A 21,924-nucleotide genomic window follows, 5' to 3' on the forward strand; every position below is an offset into this window, starting at 1 on the left:
ACTGTAAAGCCCGATCTACAGCAGTGGGCATGTTATCGTGTCCTTGTCTGTAGAGTGAGAGGGTGGTGTTGGTGATGGATTCAGGGCCTGAAGACCAGTTGGGTACAGAGAACGGAACAGATATACCAGATATGTACTACAATACTGCAGTTATAGTCGTACAAGGGCTGAGAAGAAAAAGAGGTTGCCTGGTTGATGTCCACAATTCAATACTCGGGGAGGAGGCGAATAAAATCAGTATTCATTGGCTCCACGTCGTAAATGTATGTCTACTACAACCACAACAACACGTCACATGCCGTTTGAGATCGTAGAGAAGAGACACAGTGTCAGCAACTTTGTCTAGACAGGTCGTTGATTTCGATGATTGAGAGACTGTTTCTATCTCGTCTAATCTCGTACCTCAACTTTCCCCGTGGCCACGACCACAGTGAGCATGCGCATCGGCATGGGCCATCACCATTCCAGCCGATCATCACAAATAAGTTTCACATCGTACCGCTCATTCCTTCCCCAGACCTTGGTGCCGGAGTTGCAATCAGCCACGATCCTCCGTAGATCCGACACCATGCCACCTGGTCCACTCGCAAAAACCGATGTGGATCCGCGAACCGTCGTCCCTACAAAGTCGCGCACAAGGAAATCGAGATCGGGATGCCTTGACGCTGCACTTTCCTCCTCGAACGCGTGCTGGAGAGAAAGTTCCAGTGCGCTTGACTTTTCCGATGAGATTACACTTGAGGACATGCCTGCAGCGCCTTTCGTAGGTGGTTCTGAAGTTTCACCATCAGCTTTGTTCTGACCAGTCTCTCTGGTGACATGAATGCGAATCTTCAGATGGTGACTTCGCCGCGCTTCTTGCAAGGCTTTCAGCTCGGCCTGAATCCACGCCAAATCGTCGTTCCTTCGGATAGCCCAGATGAATTCGATATTTCGATCGGGCCGGGGAGGCTGCCGGATGAGATTGAACAGTACCGGTAAGACAAAAGTCACGCCTGTCCCACCTGCCACGCAGAGAACGTTCGTGTCTGGCAGCAAATGTCTGATGATGGAGCCGCCATAAGGACCTGTCAATATCACTGGCGTGGTCGAGGCAGCCTTCTGTCCCTCGACGGCGCATGCCTCCTTAGCCGCAGAAAGATCTGTGAGAGTTCTGGTTGCGCCCTTTTTAGCCCTGATGATATATGAGTGCTCCTGATGCCCGTAATTGTCGCGGGCTTCGCCGAAGGGCGTAAATGGGTGCGCCTGCCATATGCTCACTTCAGGGAAGCAAAGGTAGAAATGCGCACCGACTCCCCAGGCGTTCTGAGGATGAGTGAAGTCGAGCCGTAGCACAGCGCCGTTGACGTCGTCCGGAAAGCAAGATATATGAGCCTTGGCACTTCTAAATCCCATTCTGCCACCGTCCAGATAGTTGTAGTGCAGCAGACCTGTCCTGGCCAGTCGTATGCCCCGATCGATGAGCCATACGACGAGGGAAGATATGAGGTAACAGTTGAGTTTCGACCAGTGTCCCCAGCAGGCTCCGACAAACAGCATGGCGACCACGTAATGCGACTTGCGAAAGAACTCATAGCCGGTCTTTCGAATGGCCCATGGGGTGCTTAAAATGACGATGACAGTCAACAAAAACATCGCAATCACGCCCCAGATCATGTATCGTTGCTGGATCCATTCAAGGCCCGTCTCCGGTTGCGGTTGATACAGTCTCATCTCCACAACACACCAACCGATCGTATGGATTGCTGACTGCACGTATACGATGTAACCGAGCCAGCGGTGTAAGAAGTTGAAGTGTTGGTATGGAATACCAGTCGTCAGAGAAAGAAGAGATTCCCGCGAAGACAGCAATACTGAAAATGGTATCAAGGCATACGCGAGCACGCCCACGCGATCTGCAAACGGACCCAAACCAGTGCGCGTGTTGTAAACTCCAGGCATCTTCTTCACGGGGGTAACCCACTTCTTGTAGGTGATGCCGACGAATGTCCATATGGTCAGATACCCGGTCAACATGACCAAGACCAGGACCTGAAGGCGGGTGACTCGTCCAAACAACGCCCCAAGGCAGTCGGAGAGTAGATATTGGCGACCGAACGAGGCTACGGTCCTCTGAATGCGACGTATCGTATTGGGCGACTTTTGCGACGTAGACGAGAGGCGCCGCGCTACACCCCAAACAAAGAAGATGCCCAAAATGCTTGCCCAAAGAATACCGCAGTAGAGCATACCCAAGTCATGCGAGTGATACACACTGTCCAGATAGCTGCACGAGCCGGCATCATTGGTACAAGGAATGGCTCTGTCTGCATAACCCCAGTGGTGTTGAAGGGATTTCGCATCGCTCATATTCTGGATATGTCGCTGGTCCAACATGATTGCTCTTGAAGGAAGAGGCACTCGAATTCCTCAGACGACGCGATGAACTTCAAGAAGAAAATGTGACGGTAGCAACAAAGTCCAGTAGAGTGAAAGCGATATGAAGACATCTGGTGATATGGGACACTGGGACTTCACGAAGCGCCAACATCTTCTTGTCGGCCCAACGATCTGCTCCCTCGAGAGGTACTGAAAACGTGCTCGAACATGCTCGATCCCTGGGGCTTGATGTCAGATATGCTTGGTTTTGGAACTTGATATGCATGTGCTGGCCCAAAGACTTCAAAGCCGCAATGCATGGCACAAGGCTTGAGTTGCAAGTAGAGTTGCCAAGCCCTTTGAGCATATTTCTGAGCTGGTTGAGCACGTTTTTCCTGCACTGCAAATCCACCAAACCCTCGTTGAGAATGGATAGACTCTCCCTCAAAGCGAATGGCATCGCAGAGAGCGCTTCGCCCACAACCCACAAAGTTGAACCTTGTGGTTGTTGACTGTCAAGCCATAGAACCCGACAAGGTATGGTTCATGGTACCCCTATCAAGCCATCACACCACGGGCATGAAGCTCAAATGATTGACTCAAAGGATTCCCACCGGCCAGGTGTCATAGGCACCGATGTGAATAAATACCTGGGTGATCGTCCACCGTGCTAGATATCTTCATCTTGGTGGAGCGTAGTAGACCGTTCCCAATTTCTCGAACATCAGTCCTTCCACGAGCCTGACCATCTCACACAAACCCACGACTCAGAAATGGGCAGCTCGATGACCATGACCATGACCAGCATGGGTGACATGCCCATGTCAACCGCTACAGGAACCGCATCAGCGGCAGCAGCCACATCCACCGCGATGAGCTCAATGAGCATGGGCGGCACCTGTAAAATCAATGTGAGCCATCTCCTCTTTGCAACCAAAAAAAAGCCCAAGACTGAGAATAGTGCCTTAGATGCTTTGGAATTGGTACACGATAGATGCATGTTAGTAGTCATTTCGACGCCGCCAGCAGACAAGCGATCTAACATGATTCAGGCTTCCTCTCGAGCAGCTGGCACATCACAAGCAAGGGAATGTTTGCAGCATCGTGCATCGGCGTAGTGTTCCTCGTCATCAGTCTGGAACTCCTGCGAAGGATTAGTAAGGAATACGATATGTCCATTTTGCGTCAGTTCCAGCAAAACACGGCCTCTCAAGAGCTCGCCAACAAAAGTCGCAGCACGCCAGAAGGCTGTCCCTCGCAGCCGAGAGTCGTCGTCTTTCGGCCGTCTCCCATCCAGCAGCTTATCCGGGCAGTGCTGCACGCAGTCACCTTTGGAGTCGCCTATATCATCATGTTGCTTGCCATGTACTACAATGGGTACATCATCATCTGCATCATCGTTGGTGCCGGACTGGGGAAGTTTCTCTGTGATTGGGCTCCGCAGAAGATACCCGTCGGCACTGCTTTTGAGCAGCAGGGAGATGCCGCAGAAGAAGGTCCGACCATGTGTTGTGGATGAGACAGGCCCAACTTCGTACGGAGGAGGTCAAAGTGGCTGGGTTGAAGGAAAGGAAAACAACGAAAGAACTCTTCAGTCGTTAGACCGTAGCGGTTCGACAATTCCAAGACACACGGTAGTACGAATACTTTTCCATCGCTCAGTGACCCCTGAGCGCCGGAGTCTGTATTTCTAAGCCTCTCCGTAGTTACGTGGCATGTTGGATGTCTTCAATCGCAATCTTGATAATTGGGTATCTCATTCTGTAGTTTGTGGCTCATGATGGTCGTAATATCTGAGTCTCGCTAGCAAGCAATTAATATAATATACATAACAAAAGGGTGAAAAATATAGAAAGGTGTCTTTCCAAAGGTCAACCACGACGGGAGACTAGTTGGCACTGTTTCGAATGCAGAATTCCACAATCAACCTTTGCAAATCCATCAATTTGTATGGCTTTGTCATAAATCCTTCCATCCCAGTGCGCGTGGCTCGGTTGATGGCTTCATCCGTGACGTCGGCGCTGACTGCAAGCACGATTGGTGCGTTTGTCGCGTCGATTTTCGAGGGATCTGGGTTTTGAAACATGGCCAAGATGTGCTCAGTAGCCTCATAACCGTCCATTTCTGGCATCCACAAATCCATCAAGATGACATCGACGCTCTTCTTTTTATGGTTCGTGGCCGGCCGACCCTTTTTGGCCGAGTCATACAATTCTCTCATGATTCTAACTGCCTCCTTACCATCGTATGCTTCGTGGACATCTTTGTATCCCAATTTGCCAAGCATATTGACCAGAAGTTTCCTGTTGATCTTGTTGTCCTCGGCGACTAGGAATGTAAGCGGATGCTTCTGGGCAAGGTTTCGGTCATAGGATTCGGTTCGGACGGTTAAGCGGGTCCGCGCGGACTTCAGGCGAGGGCTTGTACCAGCGGCGCTGTGGTCGGTAAACTTGGGTACTGGCATTAGCGTGAAGCCGTTAGAGGCGTCGGGAGACTTTGATTGTTCATTCACATGCTCTGACTGCCGGGTGCAGCAGTGGTCTGGGGCTGACAGAACCGTGGCTGAACGAGACTGGCCTTTGATCAACTCTGGAGTCTTGCTTCTTGGTGTACTGACTCGACTGCTGGAATCACCTGGTTCCAGAGGTATCTTGATCTCGAATTCAGAGCCGCGAAAGGGTCCTGACACTTCCGACCTGACAAGAGTGATGTCTCCGCCAAGACGTCTGGCCAGTCCTTTGGCGACCAAGAGCCCAAGTCCCAATCCTTCTTTTGATCGAGTCAAAGAATCATCTTCTCGAGAGAAAGGTTTGAAGAGCTCCGGTTGAAAGTCCTTCGGAATGCCGTCACCGGTGTCCTTGACCGTTATGGATAGATAGCGTAGGTTGTTCGACAATCGTACTGAAATTGTGATGAAACCTTCTTCAGTAAACTTTACCGCGTTGAGAAAGACGGCAGACACAAGTTTCGCCAGGTCCCTTTCGTCTGCGAGCACGGTCTCTGGTACATCGTCTGCAACCGTCCACTCTATCATTTTCTGCGAGACTCGGCCGTTGGAATATCGCGATCTGACAGTAATTCTCTCGCCATTGTCTATTGGCTCTCCAATGGCAGAATCGGGTCGACCGCCAACCCTGAGAGATTCATGTATTACCAGAGGAACTAAGTCGCGTATCTTGCAGTTTTTGAGTCCAGGAGTCGGGAATGCATCACTGTCCATGGATATTTTAGTACACGGCGTGTTAAGGTCGCTAGGTGTGACGGTGTCAGGCACAGGGGTGAAGATGTTTGCCACGCGGTCATCGGAGGAGGCGGTATAGGGTGTTGTGGAATGAGCAGGGTGTGAGGTTACGCTCCTGGGGGAAACGTCCATGTGAGATGAACGACTCAATTGCCGAATCTTCGAGGTGTTCCCAAAATGCCACGCTATCGGGCTACTGCGCCGGCGCTTGTATGAGTGGTTCACATGGATGTCGCTGCCTTCTATCAGCCGGGCAGGTTTGTAGTCGAAATAACCTCCGCCACCGCTAGTAGCTGCCGCGGGAGGATCATTGTCGTTCAACGGGGTGTCTGGGATCTCCATGTTCATATCATATGCATGGACCACATTGTCGGCGGCTTCCACAGCTCGTTTCGAACTGTCTTGGACTGTCTCGATGTTCTCCTTCAAGGACTGGAAAACACGACGAATGTCGGGACTCGAGCAGCCTTCTATCTGCTCTTGAACAGTTGCGTGCATGACATCGAGCATTCCCACCACGCCTTGCATTGGCGTTCTCAATTCATGAGACATGCTCTTGGCAAAGGGTTTCAGAGACTGTGTTTTGGCCATGACCGCCTCTCGTGGGATAACCTGATTCGGTCGTGGTGTGTTTGTGCACTGAGACTTGGCAAACCCTTCGCCAGCCACCAGGCGCTGGGTGATTAGGTCTTCTAAAGAATGGAGAAGAAGCTCAATGTAGCTCCATGAATTCTCGCGTTTGTCGAGACCCTCCTGCGACCACATGAGGCCGAAATGGGCGAAACACTTGCCATCGGCAAACAGTGGCACCCCCATGTATCCTTCGGCAGGAAAGGGAAATGCATTGGGGTTATGTGTAATAAAGGACGTCATGTGCTCCGGGATGAGGAAGACCTTGTCGTGCTTCATATGGCCACAAGGAGCACCCCATGCCAGGTATTTGTAGTCTCGATGCAGGGCGGTCTGGCGGCCGCCGTCGTTGTAGTAGTAGGCGACACCTAAGAGGCACGAGCCGGGTTCACCCAACGGCGGCATCTCCACGGCCGAATTCTGGTCGTCTGTCAAGATGCGTTTGGCGACAAAGCCGTATTGAGCCTGGCTGATGTCGGTCATTCCCTCCATCAGTCTTCTCCAGAAGGTCTCGGTGTCTGCAGCCCTCAACTCCTTTTTCAGGGCCACCAGTTTCTCCGCGGCATTACTCTCAGCGGGAGCAAAATGCGTGGAGAGGTTCTCGACGAAGCCCGCGTCTCCGTGGTGCAAGGGCACACCGGGTTCGACACTGGGAAGGCATAGCGACTGGCGCTCCAGGATTGGAACCGAGAGCTTGTCGCCGACAGGTTTGTCCATTACCAAAATATCTGCGGTCCTCCTCCTGACTCTTGAAATGGTGTGGGATGAATTGTACCATGTGAGGGCGGGTCATTCGCGTGGCATGAAGTTTCGTTGTTCGGTGCGGTGTCGCTGCGCTGGATCTTGCTGGATTGGAGCGTCCGGCACCGACAAAAGCATCCCTAACAATACGTTCTGGTGGCGAGAAGTGGTTGTGCAGGAACCCGCGAAAGCAATATCGGCTGCCGGCTGGAAGATGAGGATGTTCAGGGTACGATTCTGAGTGGCGGCGAGAGAGTAGTGGGTGGATGCTGGATTTGAGAGGAGAGTGAGTGAGAGGTGCGGAAAGTGAACGGTGGCTCTGCGGTTGGCGATTGGCGGGAAGATGGCGACTTGGACAGGGTCTCTTTTCGGCTACAAGAAGCGAAGACACGGTGAAGGCTGCGTGTGGCAGGCCATGGAGTCCGTGTCGCACAATCAATGCAGATGGACGAGGAGATTGACGTTTAGGCCGGTCAGATGTGAGGAGGGTAACTAAAAGTAGAGAAAGACGCTTTGGAGGGGGGAGGGGGGAAGAGACTTTGCTGGAGGCGGATGAAGGCTAAGTTAGTGAGGCTCACTAGGCCGGTGGGCAGCGCAGGGGCGGATTTGGCGGATTTGGGCCTCTACAACGACCGCACTGTACGGAGCCTCTGGCTAAGGGGAGCCCGGCGAACACGAACATTGTACAATAGGCTTCCCCAGGTGCCCGGAGGTGCTCGGTACGTAAAAGCATCCGCCATGCACTGTGACTACAGGGATCTGGGACAAACGTGCTCTCGGCCTCAGCATCGGACACGAGTTAGAAATCCCATCCCCATGAAGCCTTGCGGTGCTCGTACTGTACGAATTAGGCGTCTGTGATCAGGAGTGGATGGCAGGAGTCAGCTAGCCGTGGCTTTCTCAATCTAGTTCTGTGGCGGAAGCATTGCAGCATGTTATTCGCATGAGCGGGTTAGTCAGATTGGTTTATTCAAGAGTAGATGTTCAATGTTGTACTCGGAACGGACTGCTGGAGAGTGGAAGGACGGTACGGATAAAGCTTCCTTGTGTCTGAGCACAAAGTTCTGACTGCAGGATCTGCATTTCTTAGGGGTACAACAGCTCACTGCTCATACCTACAATCGACGTTAACGGCCCAAGATACCGTGCTGTATGTACCTACGGAGTATATGCTCGAGTCTCTCCAGTCCACCACCTCCTCGCAACTGCAGACCTGCAGGGCCACCCGAGGTTCCTCGTCGAACTTGTGCAAGTTTTTGTGTTTTATTGCATGGCTCCGTAGCGTCTTGGTGCGATGGTTTTTCGATCAATCTTAAGTGTCGATCACACGTTCTAGACCGTCGTCGAGCAGCCTGGGGCCATTGGGCATGCGGCGCTAGGGCCGGTTCCGACGCCACCGACATCATCGAATGACGAAGCCTCTCGGCTAAGACGGCAATTCCTCATCGCAGCCGCCAGATCGAGACAAAGTCTCCGAGTGCACATTATTGTGGGAATTTATTGCTCGATGCATGGGCCCTTCCGCATCCAAATCTCCTATTGTGCAAGTGCGAGAGTCCTGTACTGTACATACTGTACAAATGCACGCTATCAGATTCCACCTAGCTTGGACCGGTTCCGGAATCACTTCTGCGCACCAGCCCCGAACTGGTAGAACTGCCGGAGTGGAATTACAATCCCGTCCGGTCACGTGCTGGCAAGTAAAATCGGATTTGCCGTTAGTGTTCAACAAGTCTTCTATTGTACAGTAGAATTTTAAAATGTGCATCGTGCTTCCGCAGGAGTGTCCGCAATCGCCTACAACGGATGGCCGTTTGGGTCGATAGAACAATGCGCTGTAGGAGTGTGAAAGGGGGTTCCAGACAGCAGCTACGAGTACGGGAGATCCGTCCGGAGTATCCGTGCTCGTCCTCGTACTTTGAGTTCATCCGAATTGCTTCTGCCCACGAAGCCAATCATGCTGACGCTTCCTACTACCCAAAACGCCAGGAAGTTATTCAATGCGAAGAAGAAATTCCCAAGGGACCTGCACCTCGGTGCCTCCGTATGTACGTAAAATGATACGAATACGAATACGAGAACGGCGAAGTACACGCACCAGCAGCGCAGTCGACCAAAAAAAGCTTCTCGTTGGAGTCACCGCTCAACTCCGCCGCAAGGGATTCCTTTTCCCTTGTGTCTTCGCTTTACGAGTACCCTTCGTCACGGTCCTTATCATTGCCCAGGCATCGTCTTATCTAAGTATGACAATATGCCTGTAATGACTGACGGTCCTTTTCGCCGATAAACTCGTTGGGCGCAGGCGGTGAATTCCCGTGGCCTCCAGTATCTCATTTCCCGTGCCACCATTGTTTCTTGCACTCTCTTTTTATTTTTGTTCTGTTCTAGTTGTCTGGATGCCACCGAGGTAGATGCGGCCAACGACTCTCCTTTGTCCGAGTAACCCTCCTCGATCAACGTCTGCATAGATCGACCCCGCGAACGGGATCGACCACGCTAAGCATCTCGCCAACCACCACAGTGTAACCACTCACCACCAACACACCCTGGCTTCGGCGCCCTCGAGCTTCCTCTTGCGTCATCGCAAGTGACCGTTAATTGTCGTGCATTCGTTGCGTGCTTGCTTGATGCCTCTGTCCCTGGCATCTTGATCGTAGCTCGTATCGGCGAATCCATCCGGCCAGGTTGCACAACTTGGGGCTGCATATTGCCGAGCTTCAAGCTCTGACCGGCCAAGGATGGCGCCGTCCATTCCTTTGTCACTAGCAACTCTTTTCTTTCCTGCATTTACGAGAGCCTCTGTGTGCATATTCACCATGCTGTCTCTGCTACAGCTTGCTTGTGCCTTGGTCTTGCCACCAATCTTCAACCAAGCCGCCGCAAACCCCTTCCCCAGGCTAGCACAGCAATATGCGCCCGACTCGTTGGGTGCAGTGGCCAGTGAAAGTAGTATCTGCAGCAGTATTGGTATCGACCTCCTTCGACAGGGTGGAAATGCTGCAGATGCGGTGAGTACCGTCCCCTGCCCTCTGGGATCAAGCTGACGGAGTTTCAGCTCGTCGGGACAGTCTTCTGCATAGGCGTTATTGGCTGCTATCATAGTGGCATTGGTGGCGGTGGCTTTATGCTCGTTCGTGGATCGAACGGAAGCTATGAGTTTATCGATTTTAGAGAAACGGCTCCGGCTGCTGCTTTTGAGGAAATGTACAACAACAATACTAATGCCAGCATATTTGGAGGCTTAGCAAGGTACGGCATCCCACACTATACCAGCCTGAGACACTGCTGATCCTACTCTAGCGGAGTGCCGGGAGAGGTACGGGGACTGGCGCATTTACACAACAACTATGGCAAGCTTTCATGGGAAACGGTGATGGCTGGAGCTATCAAGACTGCAAGATATGGGTGGCCAGTAACCGAAGATCTCGTGCGATACATGAAGTCGGCCAACGCATCTGCTCTCGTCCCGAATTTCTTAGTCGACGACCCCAATTGGGCCATTGACTTCGCACCCAACGGCACTCTCCTCGGACTCGGTGACACCATTACTCGGAAAAGATATGCCAATACCTTGGAGACCATCGCGAACAGCGGCCCAGATGCTTTCTACACCGGGCCGATTGCAGAAGCGACCATTGCTGCATTACAAGCCCAAAACGGAACCATGACGGTCGAAGACTTACAGAATTACACTGTCGCAATCAGACCTCCGGCGAACATCACATACCGAGGCTATCGTATGTTCAGCGGTAGTGCTCCAAGTTCAGGAGAGGTCGCGCTCTCCGTCATGAAGACGTTGGAAGGATACACCGACTTTTACGCCAATGGGGTGCTCAATCTCAGCACCCACAGGATGGATGAAGCCATCAGGTTTGGGTATGGTGAGAGGACAAACCTAGGTGATCCATCGTTTGTGAAGAACATCTCAGCGTATCAGGCAGAGATGCTAGACCCAAGAACTGCCTCCGACATTCGGAGCCGGATTTCGGACTCGCATACTCTCAATATCTCGGCTTATGACCCTTCAGGCATCGAATCTCTCGAGACTCCAGGAACATCCCATGTAGTCGCCGCGGACGCCTCTGGACTGGCCATCTCCTTGACCACCACTGTCAACTTGCTATTTGGATCAAATCTCATGGTACCCGAGACGGGAGTCATCATGAACAATGAGATGAACGACTTTTCCATCCCCGGCTCGTCAAACGCATTCGGTTATGTGCCTAGTCCGAGTAATTATATCCGTCCGGGAAAGAGACCCCTGTCCTCGATATCGCCGACCATCGTCGAGTTCCCCAACGGGACCCTCTATTATGTTATTGGAGCGGCAGGGGGTTCCAGAATCATCACCGCTACTATCCAGAATCTGATCCACGTACTTGACCAGGACATGACGGTGCCCGAGGCTCTCGCTCAGCCTCGACTTCATGATCAATTGATCCCGAACCAAGTCATCTTCGAGTACGCATACAATAATGAGACCGTTGACTTTATGAGAGCGCGAGGGCACAATTGCACCTGGGTCGCACCTGGCCTCTCTACCGCCCAAGGCCTCCGGCGGTTAGGCAACGGCACATTTGAAGCTGCTGGAGAGCCACGCCAAATCAATAGCGGAGGATACGCCATATGAATGCTACGGCCCGGGGGGATATTGTGGCTAAGGGACGTTCCCCGGGTATATATATATATATATATGTACTTGTGGCACGACTCATGAGATCTACGACGCAATGATGGGCTGGGCTCTACCTCTGTTCAGACAAATGGTGACACAGATTCGTCTTGATCTTCCGCCGAGGCCACTGTGTATTTTTCAAGGCCACAGATTACATAATTCTTGGCTCAAGGCACCCTTGTTGTCCGCGGAGAGACATAGTCTTCAGTGCGAATACTTGCCTAGCTTGGACCGTATGTTCAACATCATCGCAAGCTCAGTCCAGGCCTGACCAAAGAGGAACTCGATGGAGGAATCCTACTCGTACTAGACGAGTGTGGAGTACCCCCAGGCCGCTCCATCCCAACCGTTTCATCTTGGATGTAGCCACGTTGATAAATCGACTACGCGAGGGGTAATGGAGAGGTACTTATGTCAGTCAATGAGATCCACACCCAATCTGCCCTTTGTACTCCGTATCTATTCCTTGAAAAGTCAATGGTCACGTCTTCCGAAAACCCCATAGTACTCCAGCGCCACACCAATCAAGCATGATAGAATCTCGACAACAACTGCACAAATTTTTATGTATGCATAGTGACCAACCCCGCCTCGTTGACAGTTCATCCGTACCCTCTCAACAGAGCTCGGGCGGTCACATCGCTCCCGAGAAACCCTCAATTCACCGCAGTTCAAATAGCCGCCGCTCTGTCACTGGCCAGCAAAGCTAGACAGGAAAAGCAGACGATCATTCCACCGGTGCTCAGGACGGGTAATTGAATCATGCGTCGGCTCTCCTTAAGCCGAACACTGCTCCGATGTGGGGTTTTGCCATGAAGCGAAGCGAAGGGGCGTCCCTAACCCCGAATGCCGCAAGAGAGACGGTCTGGGTTATCGTAAATCCGCTTTTCTTTTCGACGAGTAAATAGGACGCTTTCTACCAGAGTCGCAGAATTCAATTCATCATCTTCAGCCCAGAAGGACGAGTTCGACATCTCATGGGCAAATCTTTTAAGCATCTGACAGGCTCAAGGCACGGTCCGTCCTGCGCGATCTGAGATCACGATAGATTGATTCCTTTGGTGGATGACTCGACGCTAGCGCGTCGTCAAAAGTACCTCCAGAGAAAAGCTTGCGATACAGTAAAGTAAGCAGGATGAGCAATATCCACCACAAGGCCGCTTTATAATCTGGAGACTGACAAGACGCTTTATGATATCAGGAGCACATGGCAGCTGCACAACCGCCTGGAAGTCGGTTGGGCTCGGCGAAGAGCGAGCATGACCAAAGACAGGCGCCCAATTCGACTCGTTCTGCAGAGAGCAATTCAGTATCCGACAAAGACGTCGATGTTCGGATAGATCCTGATGTCGAGCGTGGAATTCCCATCATCGACACTACCGACGATGTTGACGAAGAGAAGACAGCTGATGTAGCGGCCTCTGAGCAGGATCCCAACATCGTCGACTGGGACGGTCCCAATGATCCCGAGAAAGCCCTGAACTGGCCCAACAAGAAGAAATGGGGCAATGTGGCTGTTATTTCCTCCGTCACGTTCTTGACCCCTCTGGCCTCCTCGATGGTTGCACCTGCTGTCCCGTTGGTCATGAAGGAGTTGCATTCGACCGACGACACAATCGCGAGTTTCATCGTATCGATCTATGTTCTCGGCTATGCTCTTGGGCCTCTCTTTCTGGCTCCCATGTCGGAGGTCTATGGAAGACTACCAGTCTATCATGCTTGCAACTTCCTGTTTGTGATATGGACCTTGGCTTGTGCACTGGCTCCAAATATTGGTGGCATCTTGGTCTTTCGCCTGTTGGCTGGTGTTGCAGGTAGTTGTCCCATCACTATCGGCGGAGGCTCGATCGCGGACCTGATTCCACAGGAAAAGCGAGGAGCTGCGATGGCGCTGTTCGCCATGGGCCCCATTCTCGGCCCTGTGATCGGTCCTGTCGCGGGGGGTTATCTTGGAGAGGGCGCAGGCTGGCGATGGGTGTTCTGGCTGATCACCATTGCCGTATGTACCCCAACACCGTCACTTGTGTCTGACTAACAAGTGAACAGGGCGGCGTTGCTCTTTGCTTCTCGCTGCTCACCCTGCGAGAAACGTACGAGCCGATCCTGCTGGAGAAACGAACGAAGCGGCTTCGCAAAGAGACGGGAAATCCTAACCTACGATCAAAGCTCGACAAAGGAATTCCAACCAAAGAATATTTCTTACGCGCCATCGTCCGTCCGAGCAAGATGCTTCTGTTCTCTCCGATTGTTCTCTCGCTCTCGCTCTACATGGCCGTGGTCTACGGCTACCTCTATCTGTTGTTTACGACGCTCACACTTGTCTTTGAAGGAACATACCATTTCAGTCAAGGAGCCGTGGGCTTGGCTTATTTGGGGATAGGGATAGGCTCCCTGTTTGGGCTGATCACATTTGGAATCTTGTCGGATCGCATGGTCAAGAAACTATCGGCCAAGGGAGAGATGAAGCCGGAATACCGCCTACCTCCTCTGATTCCCGGCAGCTTGATCATCCCTATCGGCTTGTTCTGGTACGGATGGTCGGCGCACGCTGCTATCCACTGGATAATGCCAATCATCGGCACGCTTTTCGTCGGTCTGGGACTCATGGCGACCTTTATGCCGATCCAGACCTACCTCGTCGACGCATACCATTTGCACGCCGCCTCGGCCCTGGCCGCAAGTACTGTTCTCAGGAGTTTCGTCGGGGCATTTTTGCCTCTGGCAGGCCCCAAAATGTACGAGGCATTGGGGCTAGGCTGGGGTAATTCATTGCTCGCCTTTATCGCATTGGCCTTGTCGCCAGTGAGCTGGATTCTGTACAGACATGGTGAGAAGATTCGTAAAGCAGAGCGGGTTAACTTTTGATGGCTTTTGCTTTGTTTTTGTGTTTTGTGTTTTTAGAAGTTGTTGTTGAACAATATAGCGGGCATCCTCTATAAAAGAAGCTGGGTATCGCATTCATAAGGAGCCTAAGAGGGATGGATCTTAATTTGTGTACAGTATGGAATTCAGGCTCGCACGAATACATGTGTGTGGCTGTAAGAGGGATTGGGCATAGGAAGGGGGGAGACTCGTAGCCTCACTAACTAGTCAGCCTTAGGCTGATGCGATCCCACGCTGTCGAGGGATGTTTTGACTCTAGGTACGGAGTAGCGCCCATTGAATACCTACTGTACCTAACCTGATTCTCAGTAGCACCTGGTCAGATGGTGAGTGGTGAGTGGTGTGAACACCCATCCTTCGTGGCCCAACTCACGAGGTACTCTCGTACAGTATTGCACCTACAGGAGGTCCCTATACGAGTGAGGATGATGAGCCTCGTCAGGCCAACTCGTAGTACTCTCGTACTGCTCCTTCTTGCCCCTCCTCATAATAACTAAGTTACCGCCCGCTATTCCTCTCTCTCTCTCTTCCTGCTTCTCTCCCACTTCCCTCATCAGCGACCACACACCTGTCCTTCATTCCGTGGCGTTAACACGACAATTACGACAATACTCACGAATTCCCATATTGTCACCGTTGATTCGAGTTGCTGCCATTTTACCCCGCCAACAGTAATCATGAGCGGCCACAGTGCTTGTCCCAAGTGCGGCAGCAAGATTCAGTCGGGTGGGAAAACATGCAATTCTTGTGGAGCGGTGAGTCTTTTTTTTTTTTTTGATTTGCGTCTATCTCGATTCTTGTTTCTCTGTACCGGGTCACTCCTGAGGCGTCCCTGTTGTCAACCGCTCAGAACCGTTTCCTCTGTGTTGTCGACGTCTCGTAGCCGTCTCTTTTCTCCCCGTTGAGTTGGGGGCATCGGGATGAGTATGAGAGAGACGGATGTGATATATCGGTCTGAGCCAAGTTGGTTTGGTTTGCGGTGCTGAGCCTTGTATCCGGTCTACTCTCTGCCCTCTATCCTCTCCGGACGATTGTGAGCGCCTCCTCGAAAGATGAAGAAGATCAATCACTTCATTGCCTACACAACCTGCGTGGAAGAAGTGCGTTTTTGCTGATGTTAGGTCCTTGGTGGCGATTTTAGAGTTGTCCTCGATGAACGCCGAGCGTCGTTTGAAGGGAAAAGTGTTGAGGATGAGGAGGAGGAGGACGACGACGACGACGTGCTTCCTACCGACCTAGGTAGCTTCTCACCGCGACCATACAAACATCGAAGGAGTGGTAACGAGACGAGACGAGATTTTCTAATGATAACGAGATGACATTCATGAGTGATAACGAGATGAGATGTATGCATGATAACGAGAGAGATTTGTGAATGATAACGAGACGTATTGAGATTCACCGATGGTAATGAGATCAGGTTTCATGTCGATGAAGATGCTCGAGAATCCTTGTAGAGCAGTCCATGAAGTTGCGCAGTGATATCCAATACCATACGTGACTCCGTCTTTTTCTTTCTTCTCTCAAAAGGAACATACTTTCATATATCTTCTTACCTCAGTCATGCCGGAATGACTCGTTCGAAAAATCCCAACATGTCCCTCAATTCAGCAGCATTCATCGAGTGACCCATTCCTTCGTATAAATGTTCCTCGATACGCTCTTGACCTACTAAACGAGACAATTCTTCTTTTCCCTGCAAATATAGTCTTTTCGGAATAAGCATGTCTTTCGTCCCGTGTACATAAAACCACTTCCTCTTGTCTATTCCTTCTGGACTTGCAGCGGGTCTGTCTTGCTGCAACGCCTTGATCCTGTCTTTCAGCGGCAAGTAACCACTTAGACAGACAAGTCCCCCCACGTCGTGTCTGAAGCGTCCTACAAGACTCCATACCAGGCTCACGGCACAGCCTTGACTGAATCCACCGACGAGGATTCTCTCGGCTGGAGTGCCGCTCTTCAGCTCTTGCTCAACGAGTTCGTCAATAATGTCCGCACTCTTCAATATACCTGGTTCATCGTCGGGACTCGCTTCGTCGTCTTCTTCGTGGCCGGGGATCGGTGGCTTCATTACATTAGGTAGAGATTTGGGGATATACCATGCTCGTGCCATGGCTTCGTGATTATGGTCCGCGTTGGGCAGAATCCACTTCAAATACGGCATCCTCTTGTAGAACTGGAACTGCTGGGCCAGGCCCAAGGGAAGGCCCTCTGCGTCGTCACCGTAGCCATGGAGGAATATCAACGTTGCAGGTCGCTCGGAAGACGAGTCATCTGCTGTCGGAGCGAGGATATATGGGGCTTTAGCAGTCATGGTGGACGTGGATTGACTTGAATGCGCGGTCTGATGGAAGTCGATACTCGTGCAATTCGTAGCATCGCGCAGCTACTTGACCGGGAGGTATCAACTGCTATGTCACATGAAATATGCTAGTAGTATCCTGACCTGTCCCCATCGACAGGTACCTTGTGATACTCGTAGTTCTTTGACGGAGTGAAACCTCGCACCGGAATGCGCGCTGCTGTCTAAGGATCCGACACACCGTATGATCCACCGTACAATACGGGAAACGCAATTTACTCCGCAGGTGGAGGCAAGTTACAACGCACTTTTTTGGTTGCGCTCACTGTCGAACACACTTTGAAGGGTACAAGGTATTGCGACTTGCTCCTCCAAGATGAAGAGTCTCAAGCGGGGGCTGGCGGCTGACGCAAATGCTGCCAACATTGCCAGCAAAGTTTACATCCGATCAACTCGGAGTGGCAGGGTCCAGAAAATTGTGAGAGAACAATACCTGCGGACTGACATTCCTTGTTCGTCGCAGCTATGCTCTTCCTGCGCTGCAACAGCGGTGGCAGATGCCAGTGGACTGGGTGAGTTGGAATATGATGTGGCTCAGATCTGTTTGCTTTGGCTGACCGCGATCAAGTTCCTAAATTCATCCTTTCGAAACGTCCGGTCGGAACCAAGGCCTTTCCCAATGGCCACTACCTGATGCCTGACACCAACGTTCTTCTCAGCGGCATGGATCTCTTTGAAGAAACGGCTCACTTCCACGATGTGATTGTCTTGCAAACTGTCCTAGAAGAACTCAAGAACCGGAGTCTGCCTTTGTACAATCGACTCATGGCGTTGACGCGGAGTGAGGAGAAGCGCTTCTATCTCTTTTTCAACGAGTTTAGGTCGGAGACAGCTGTTCGTCGGACTGAAGGAGAGACAATCAATGATAGAAACGATCGTGCCGTGAGAACGGCTGCCTCTTGGTACACTAGCCATTTGGCCAAGGTCACCAAGAAGCCACCTACGATCGTGATGCTCACCAACGACCAGGACAACAGAAGGAAGACCAAAAATGAGGCATTGGTTGCATTGTCTCTGCGGGAATATGTTGAAGGTCTCGACGATTCAGACCGCTTACTTGACATGGTGAGCCAAAGTGCCGACAGCCAGGAAGCTCGTCTGGCACAGGGAGAGTTGTTCTATCCAGAGTACTACTCCATGTCCAGGATGGCCACGGGTATCAAAGCAGGCACACTACATCAGGGCGTATTCCATGTCTCTCCGTACAATTATCTCGAAGGCACAGTCAAAGTCCCAGCGTTTGACAAGCCCCTCCTTGTTCTGGGAAGAGAAAGCAGCAATAGATCCATATCAGGCGACGTTGTTGTTGTCGAAGTGCTCCCAAAAGAGCAATGGAAAGCGCCTTCGACCCAAATACTCGATGAAGAAGCGCTCAACCAGAACGACAATCCCGACGACGAAGAACAGGAGGAGAGCGTGGTCACCGAGAGCGAACGGCGAGCCCTGCAGGAAGAGGTTAGAAAGGCTCACACTGCCGGCGCAGAATCTCGAGCACAACCTACGTGTCGAGTGGTTGGAGTGATGAAACGCAATTGGCGACAGCTTGTCGGTACGATTGACGCTGCATCGGGAAGTGGTTCGGGCACGCGACAGACTACTGTGTTTCTGGTTCCCATGGACAAACGCATCCCCAAAATCCGTATTCGGACAAGACAAGTTGATGAGCTTGTTGGCAAGAGAATCGTGGCCACCATCGACGCGTGGGATAGAGATACGAGGTACCCAGTCGGGCACTACATCCGGTCCCTTGGTGAATTGGAGACAAAGGAGGCTGAAACGGAAGCCTTACTTCTCGAGTACGATGTGCAATACCGGCCATTCCCCAAGGCTGTGCTAGATTGTCTTCCTTCTGAAGGCCACGACTGGAAAGTCCCCGCGGATAAAGGACATCCAGGTTGGAATGGGCGGCAGGATCTGCGACACCTTCTTGTTTGCTCAATCGATCCACCTGGCTGTCAAGACATCGACGATGCTCTGCATGCTAGAAAGCTTCCCAACGGCAATTTTGAAGTTGGTGTGCATATCGCAGACGTGTCTCATTTTGTCAAGCCCAACAATGCCATGGATGCCGAAGCTACGTCCCGAGGCACTACGGTATACCTGGTTGACAAGAGAATTGACATGTTGCCGATGCTTCTCGGAACAGACCTCTGCTCTCTAAAACCATATGTCGAGAGGTACGCATTCTCTACCTTGTGGGAAATCACGCCAGATGCAGAGATTGTGTCGTCGTCCTTTACCAAATCAGTTATTTTGTCCAAAGAAGGATTCTCTTATGAGCAAGCACAAAAGAGAATTGACGACCCCTCTGCGACCGACGATCTTACCCAAGGTATGAGGACACTTTTGGCTCTTTCCCAGAAGCTTCGCCAGAAGCGCATGGACGCTGGAGCATTGAACCTTTCGAGTCCGGAAGTTAGAATTGAAGCCGACAGTGAATCGTCCGATTCGTTGGCTGATGTCAAGACAAAAGCACACCTCGCTACGAATTCTCTGGTTGAGGAATTCATGCTTCTCGCCAATATCACCGTGGCCAAGAAAATCCAGACTGTCTTCCCGCAGACTGCCTTACTCCGACGACATGCGACTCCTCCTGCTTCCAATTTCGCGGATCTCAGTGAGCAACTGAAACGCATGCGGGGATTCGAACTAGACGTGTCGAGTTCCAAAGCATTGGCTGATTCGTTGGACAAATGCATTGATCCCCAACACCCGTTCTTTAACACCTTGATTCGAATTATGGCTACACGGTGCATGACATCGGCGGAATATTTCTGCAGTGGCTCTCATGCTGAACCCGAGTACCGACACTATGGGCTTGCTAGCGAGATCTACACTCATTTCACCAGTCCCATTCGGCGGTATGCCGATCTCCTTGTCCACCGTCAGCTTGCCTATGCGATCGGTTACAATGGCGAGGGCAGTGACATTGTCGATGAGGGGCTTCGGAACAAAGGCAAGCTGGAAAGGGTGTGTCAAAACTTGAACTTCAGACACAGAAATGCCCAACTGGCCGGCAGAGCAAGCATTGAGTATTATGTGGGACAGGCACTTAAAGCACGCGCTGAGAAAACACCTGATGCGGCTATTGACGTTGACGGATATGTGATGCGCGTCTTTGAGAACGGAATAGTTGTCTTTGTGCCTCAGTTCGGCATCGAAGGACTGGTTCGCCTGGAAGATTTTGAGATGAAGTCTACTGAAGACTCGCGGAGGGAAAGCAAGTTCGATGCTGACAACTACAGCTTGACGGTTTTTGAGAAAGGAAGAGAGGAGGTGTCGGTCACCGTTGACTTATTCCAGCGGCTCAAAGTCAGGGTTAGTTCTGAGGAGAAGGGCGGTGCTAGAGAAAAGGGCAAGAGAAGGGTCAGGATCATTGTGTCTACGTAGAGTCTAGATGAGCGAAGGTCGACGTAGAATTCAGATGGCCTCGGACCACTTGTAGAGGTCTGTAGGTCTTCTTACCTGGGAAGTGTTTACTCGTGCCGTCCGTTGCCGCCAACAGCATAGGCTAGGCAAAGGTTTGACATTTGGACGATCATGTTGCGCCGTCGTTACAATATTCCAAGCTCTACAGGCCTGCCGCAGATCATCGTTTGAAATGGACCTGCAGCATGATTGTGATCGTCTGTACGACAATGCTGAGAGCTAAAAAGTGCCAAGACTTGATTAAATAAAAATACCATGGATCTTCCCGTGGCTCTAAGTCGACCGTCGCATCTGGCAGCGAGAATCTTTTTATGTTCTTATATCATCCACATCCTGGGTTGCCACTCACTGGCCATCTCTCCTGTACAGCAAATATTTCGACAGCTACAATGGCAGGCCCTCCCAACAAACGCCAAAGACGAGAGGAGTACAAAAAATCCCAGGCCAAGGTCCAGGATGGCAGGGTCGAACTGCCCAAGAAGAAATTCTATCGCCAGCGTGCACACGCCAACCCGTTCTCCGACCATCTTTTGGCATAGTGAGTTCTCCCTCCGGCTGTCACTCGGAAGTTGAGTTCTTGTGAGATCTCCCTGGGCTGACCTTTTACTCTTCAGTCCTCTCAGTCCCGAGAGCATGGACTGGACCGGGCATTATCCCGCCTTTACCCAGCCAAAACAGGCGGACGAGGATGCACCGCGTATGACGCGCGAAGTTGAAATCGCCGACATCGGTTGTGGGTTTGGTGGCTTGATCGTCGCACTTTCGACACTGTACCCGGAGACGTTGATGCTTGGTAAGTGTGCATACACACGACGGACATTCGAGACACCTCAGGTGCACGAACAGCCACCCACGGGGAAGGGAGGCTGACCGGTATCGTGCGGACAGGAATGGAGCTTCGGACACAAGTTCTAGACTACGTCATCAGTCGTATCGCAGCACTCCGGGCCCAGAACCAGTCGGCCGAGAGCGAATACTCACCTTATCAGAACATTTCGGCGGTGCGCTCGAACACCATGAAGTTTCTCCCCAACTTCTTCCGCCGGGCCCAGCTGTCGAAGATCTTCCTGTGTTTCCCGGATCCGCACTTCAAGCAGAGGAAGCACAAGGCTCGAATCGTCTCGGCGCAGCTCAACGCCGAGTATGCGTTCGTCACGAAGCCCGGGGGCATGGTCTACACCATTACCGACGTCGAGGAGTTGCATCGGTGGATGGCCAAGCATTTCGAAGGCGAAGAGGCGGGTGATTCCCGGGAACTGTGGGAGAGGGTACCGGACGCGGAGTTGGATTCAGATCCTTGTGTCAAGATCATGAGCGAAGAGACCGAGGAGTCCAAAAAGGTGACGAGGAACGGCGGAAAGAAATTCATCGCCGTCTTTAGAAGGAAACCTAACCCCGAGTGGCCATGATGGTAGCCTCGAGGGGAAGGGGAGAATCCAAACTACGCCCGAGCACGACATGATTGACATCATTCACGAATGATCTGGAGTCCGCAACGTGATCGATACTTTGAGCAAGCCGACAAACACACTGAGCCTCCATGCAGGTATTATTGACGCTCAAAACTATGAGCTCAAAGCTCTACGCAGAACTCACTCGCACCCG

The 21,924-nt window shown here is 51.8% G+C and overlaps 8 protein-coding genes across 8 annotated transcripts; 5 read left to right on the top strand and 3 right to left on the bottom strand.

The window, feature by feature from the left end:
- Positions 1-456: 456 nt before the first annotated feature.
- On the bottom strand, positions 457-2,376 carry PV08_05077 (uncharacterized protein; the record flags this gene model as incomplete). The annotated part of the gene is made up of 1 exon (XM_016379421.1): positions 457-2,376. One exon carries the CDS (start codon positions 2,374-2,376, stop codon positions 457-459), a length of 1,920 nt encoding a protein of 639 aa, XP_016238098.1.
- Positions 2,377-3,131: 755 nt separating this feature from the next.
- Positions 3,132-3,877, top strand: PV08_05078 (uncharacterized protein; the record flags this gene model as incomplete). Its single annotated transcript, XM_016379422.1, has 3 exons — positions 3,132-3,269; positions 3,328-3,358; positions 3,411-3,877. The coding sequence occupies 3 exons, from the start codon at positions 3,132-3,134 to the stop codon at positions 3,875-3,877; spliced, it is 636 nt and encodes a 211-aa protein (XP_016238099.1).
- A 369-nt stretch (positions 3,878-4,246) lies between these two features.
- On the bottom strand, positions 4,247-6,946 carry PV08_05079 (uncharacterized protein; the record flags this gene model as incomplete). Its single annotated transcript, XM_016379423.1, has 1 exon — positions 4,247-6,946. One exon carries the CDS (start codon positions 6,944-6,946, stop codon positions 4,247-4,249), a length of 2,700 nt encoding a protein of 899 aa, XP_016238100.1.
- A 2,840-nt stretch (positions 6,947-9,786) lies between these two features.
- On the top strand, positions 9,787-11,600 carry PV08_05080 (gamma-glutamyltransferase; the record flags this gene model as incomplete). Its single annotated transcript, XM_016379424.1, has 3 exons — positions 9,787-9,978; positions 10,026-10,219; positions 10,271-11,600. The coding sequence occupies 3 exons, from the start codon at positions 9,787-9,789 to the stop codon at positions 11,598-11,600; spliced, it is 1,716 nt and encodes a 571-aa protein (XP_016238101.1).
- A 1,252-nt stretch (positions 11,601-12,852) lies between these two features.
- On the top strand, positions 12,853-14,510 carry PV08_05081 (uncharacterized protein; the record flags this gene model as incomplete). Its single annotated transcript, XM_016379425.1, has 2 exons — positions 12,853-13,644; positions 13,692-14,510. The coding sequence occupies 2 exons, from the start codon at positions 12,853-12,855 to the stop codon at positions 14,508-14,510; spliced, it is 1,611 nt and encodes a 536-aa protein (XP_016238102.1).
- A 1,579-nt stretch (positions 14,511-16,089) lies between these two features.
- PV08_05082 (uncharacterized protein) lies at positions 16,090-16,842 on the bottom strand (the record flags this gene model as incomplete). The annotated part of the gene is made up of 1 exon (XM_016379426.1): positions 16,090-16,842. One exon carries the CDS (start codon positions 16,840-16,842, stop codon positions 16,090-16,092), a length of 753 nt encoding a protein of 250 aa, XP_016238103.1.
- A 364-nt stretch (positions 16,843-17,206) lies between these two features.
- Positions 17,207-20,280, top strand: PV08_05083 (uncharacterized protein; the record flags this gene model as incomplete). Its single annotated transcript, XM_016379427.1, has 2 exons — positions 17,207-17,402; positions 17,459-20,280. The coding sequence occupies 2 exons, from the start codon at positions 17,207-17,209 to the stop codon at positions 20,278-20,280; spliced, it is 3,018 nt and encodes a 1,005-aa protein (XP_016238104.1).
- Positions 20,281-20,708: 428 nt separating this feature from the next.
- On the top strand, positions 20,709-21,728 carry PV08_05084 (tRNA (guanine-N(7)-)-methyltransferase; the record flags this gene model as incomplete). The annotated part of the gene is made up of 3 exons (XM_016379428.1): positions 20,709-20,857; positions 20,934-21,112; positions 21,208-21,728. The coding sequence occupies 3 exons, from the start codon at positions 20,709-20,711 to the stop codon at positions 21,726-21,728; spliced, it is 849 nt and encodes a 282-aa protein (XP_016238105.1).
- Positions 21,729-21,924: the final 196 nt, after the last annotated feature.

Source organism: Exophiala spinifera, assembly GCF_000836115.1.
Source record: "Exophiala spinifera strain CBS 89968 unplaced genomic scaffold supercont1.3, whole genome shotgun sequence".
NCBI lineage: Eukaryota > Fungi > Ascomycota > Eurotiomycetes > Chaetothyriales > Herpotrichiellaceae > Exophiala > Exophiala spinifera.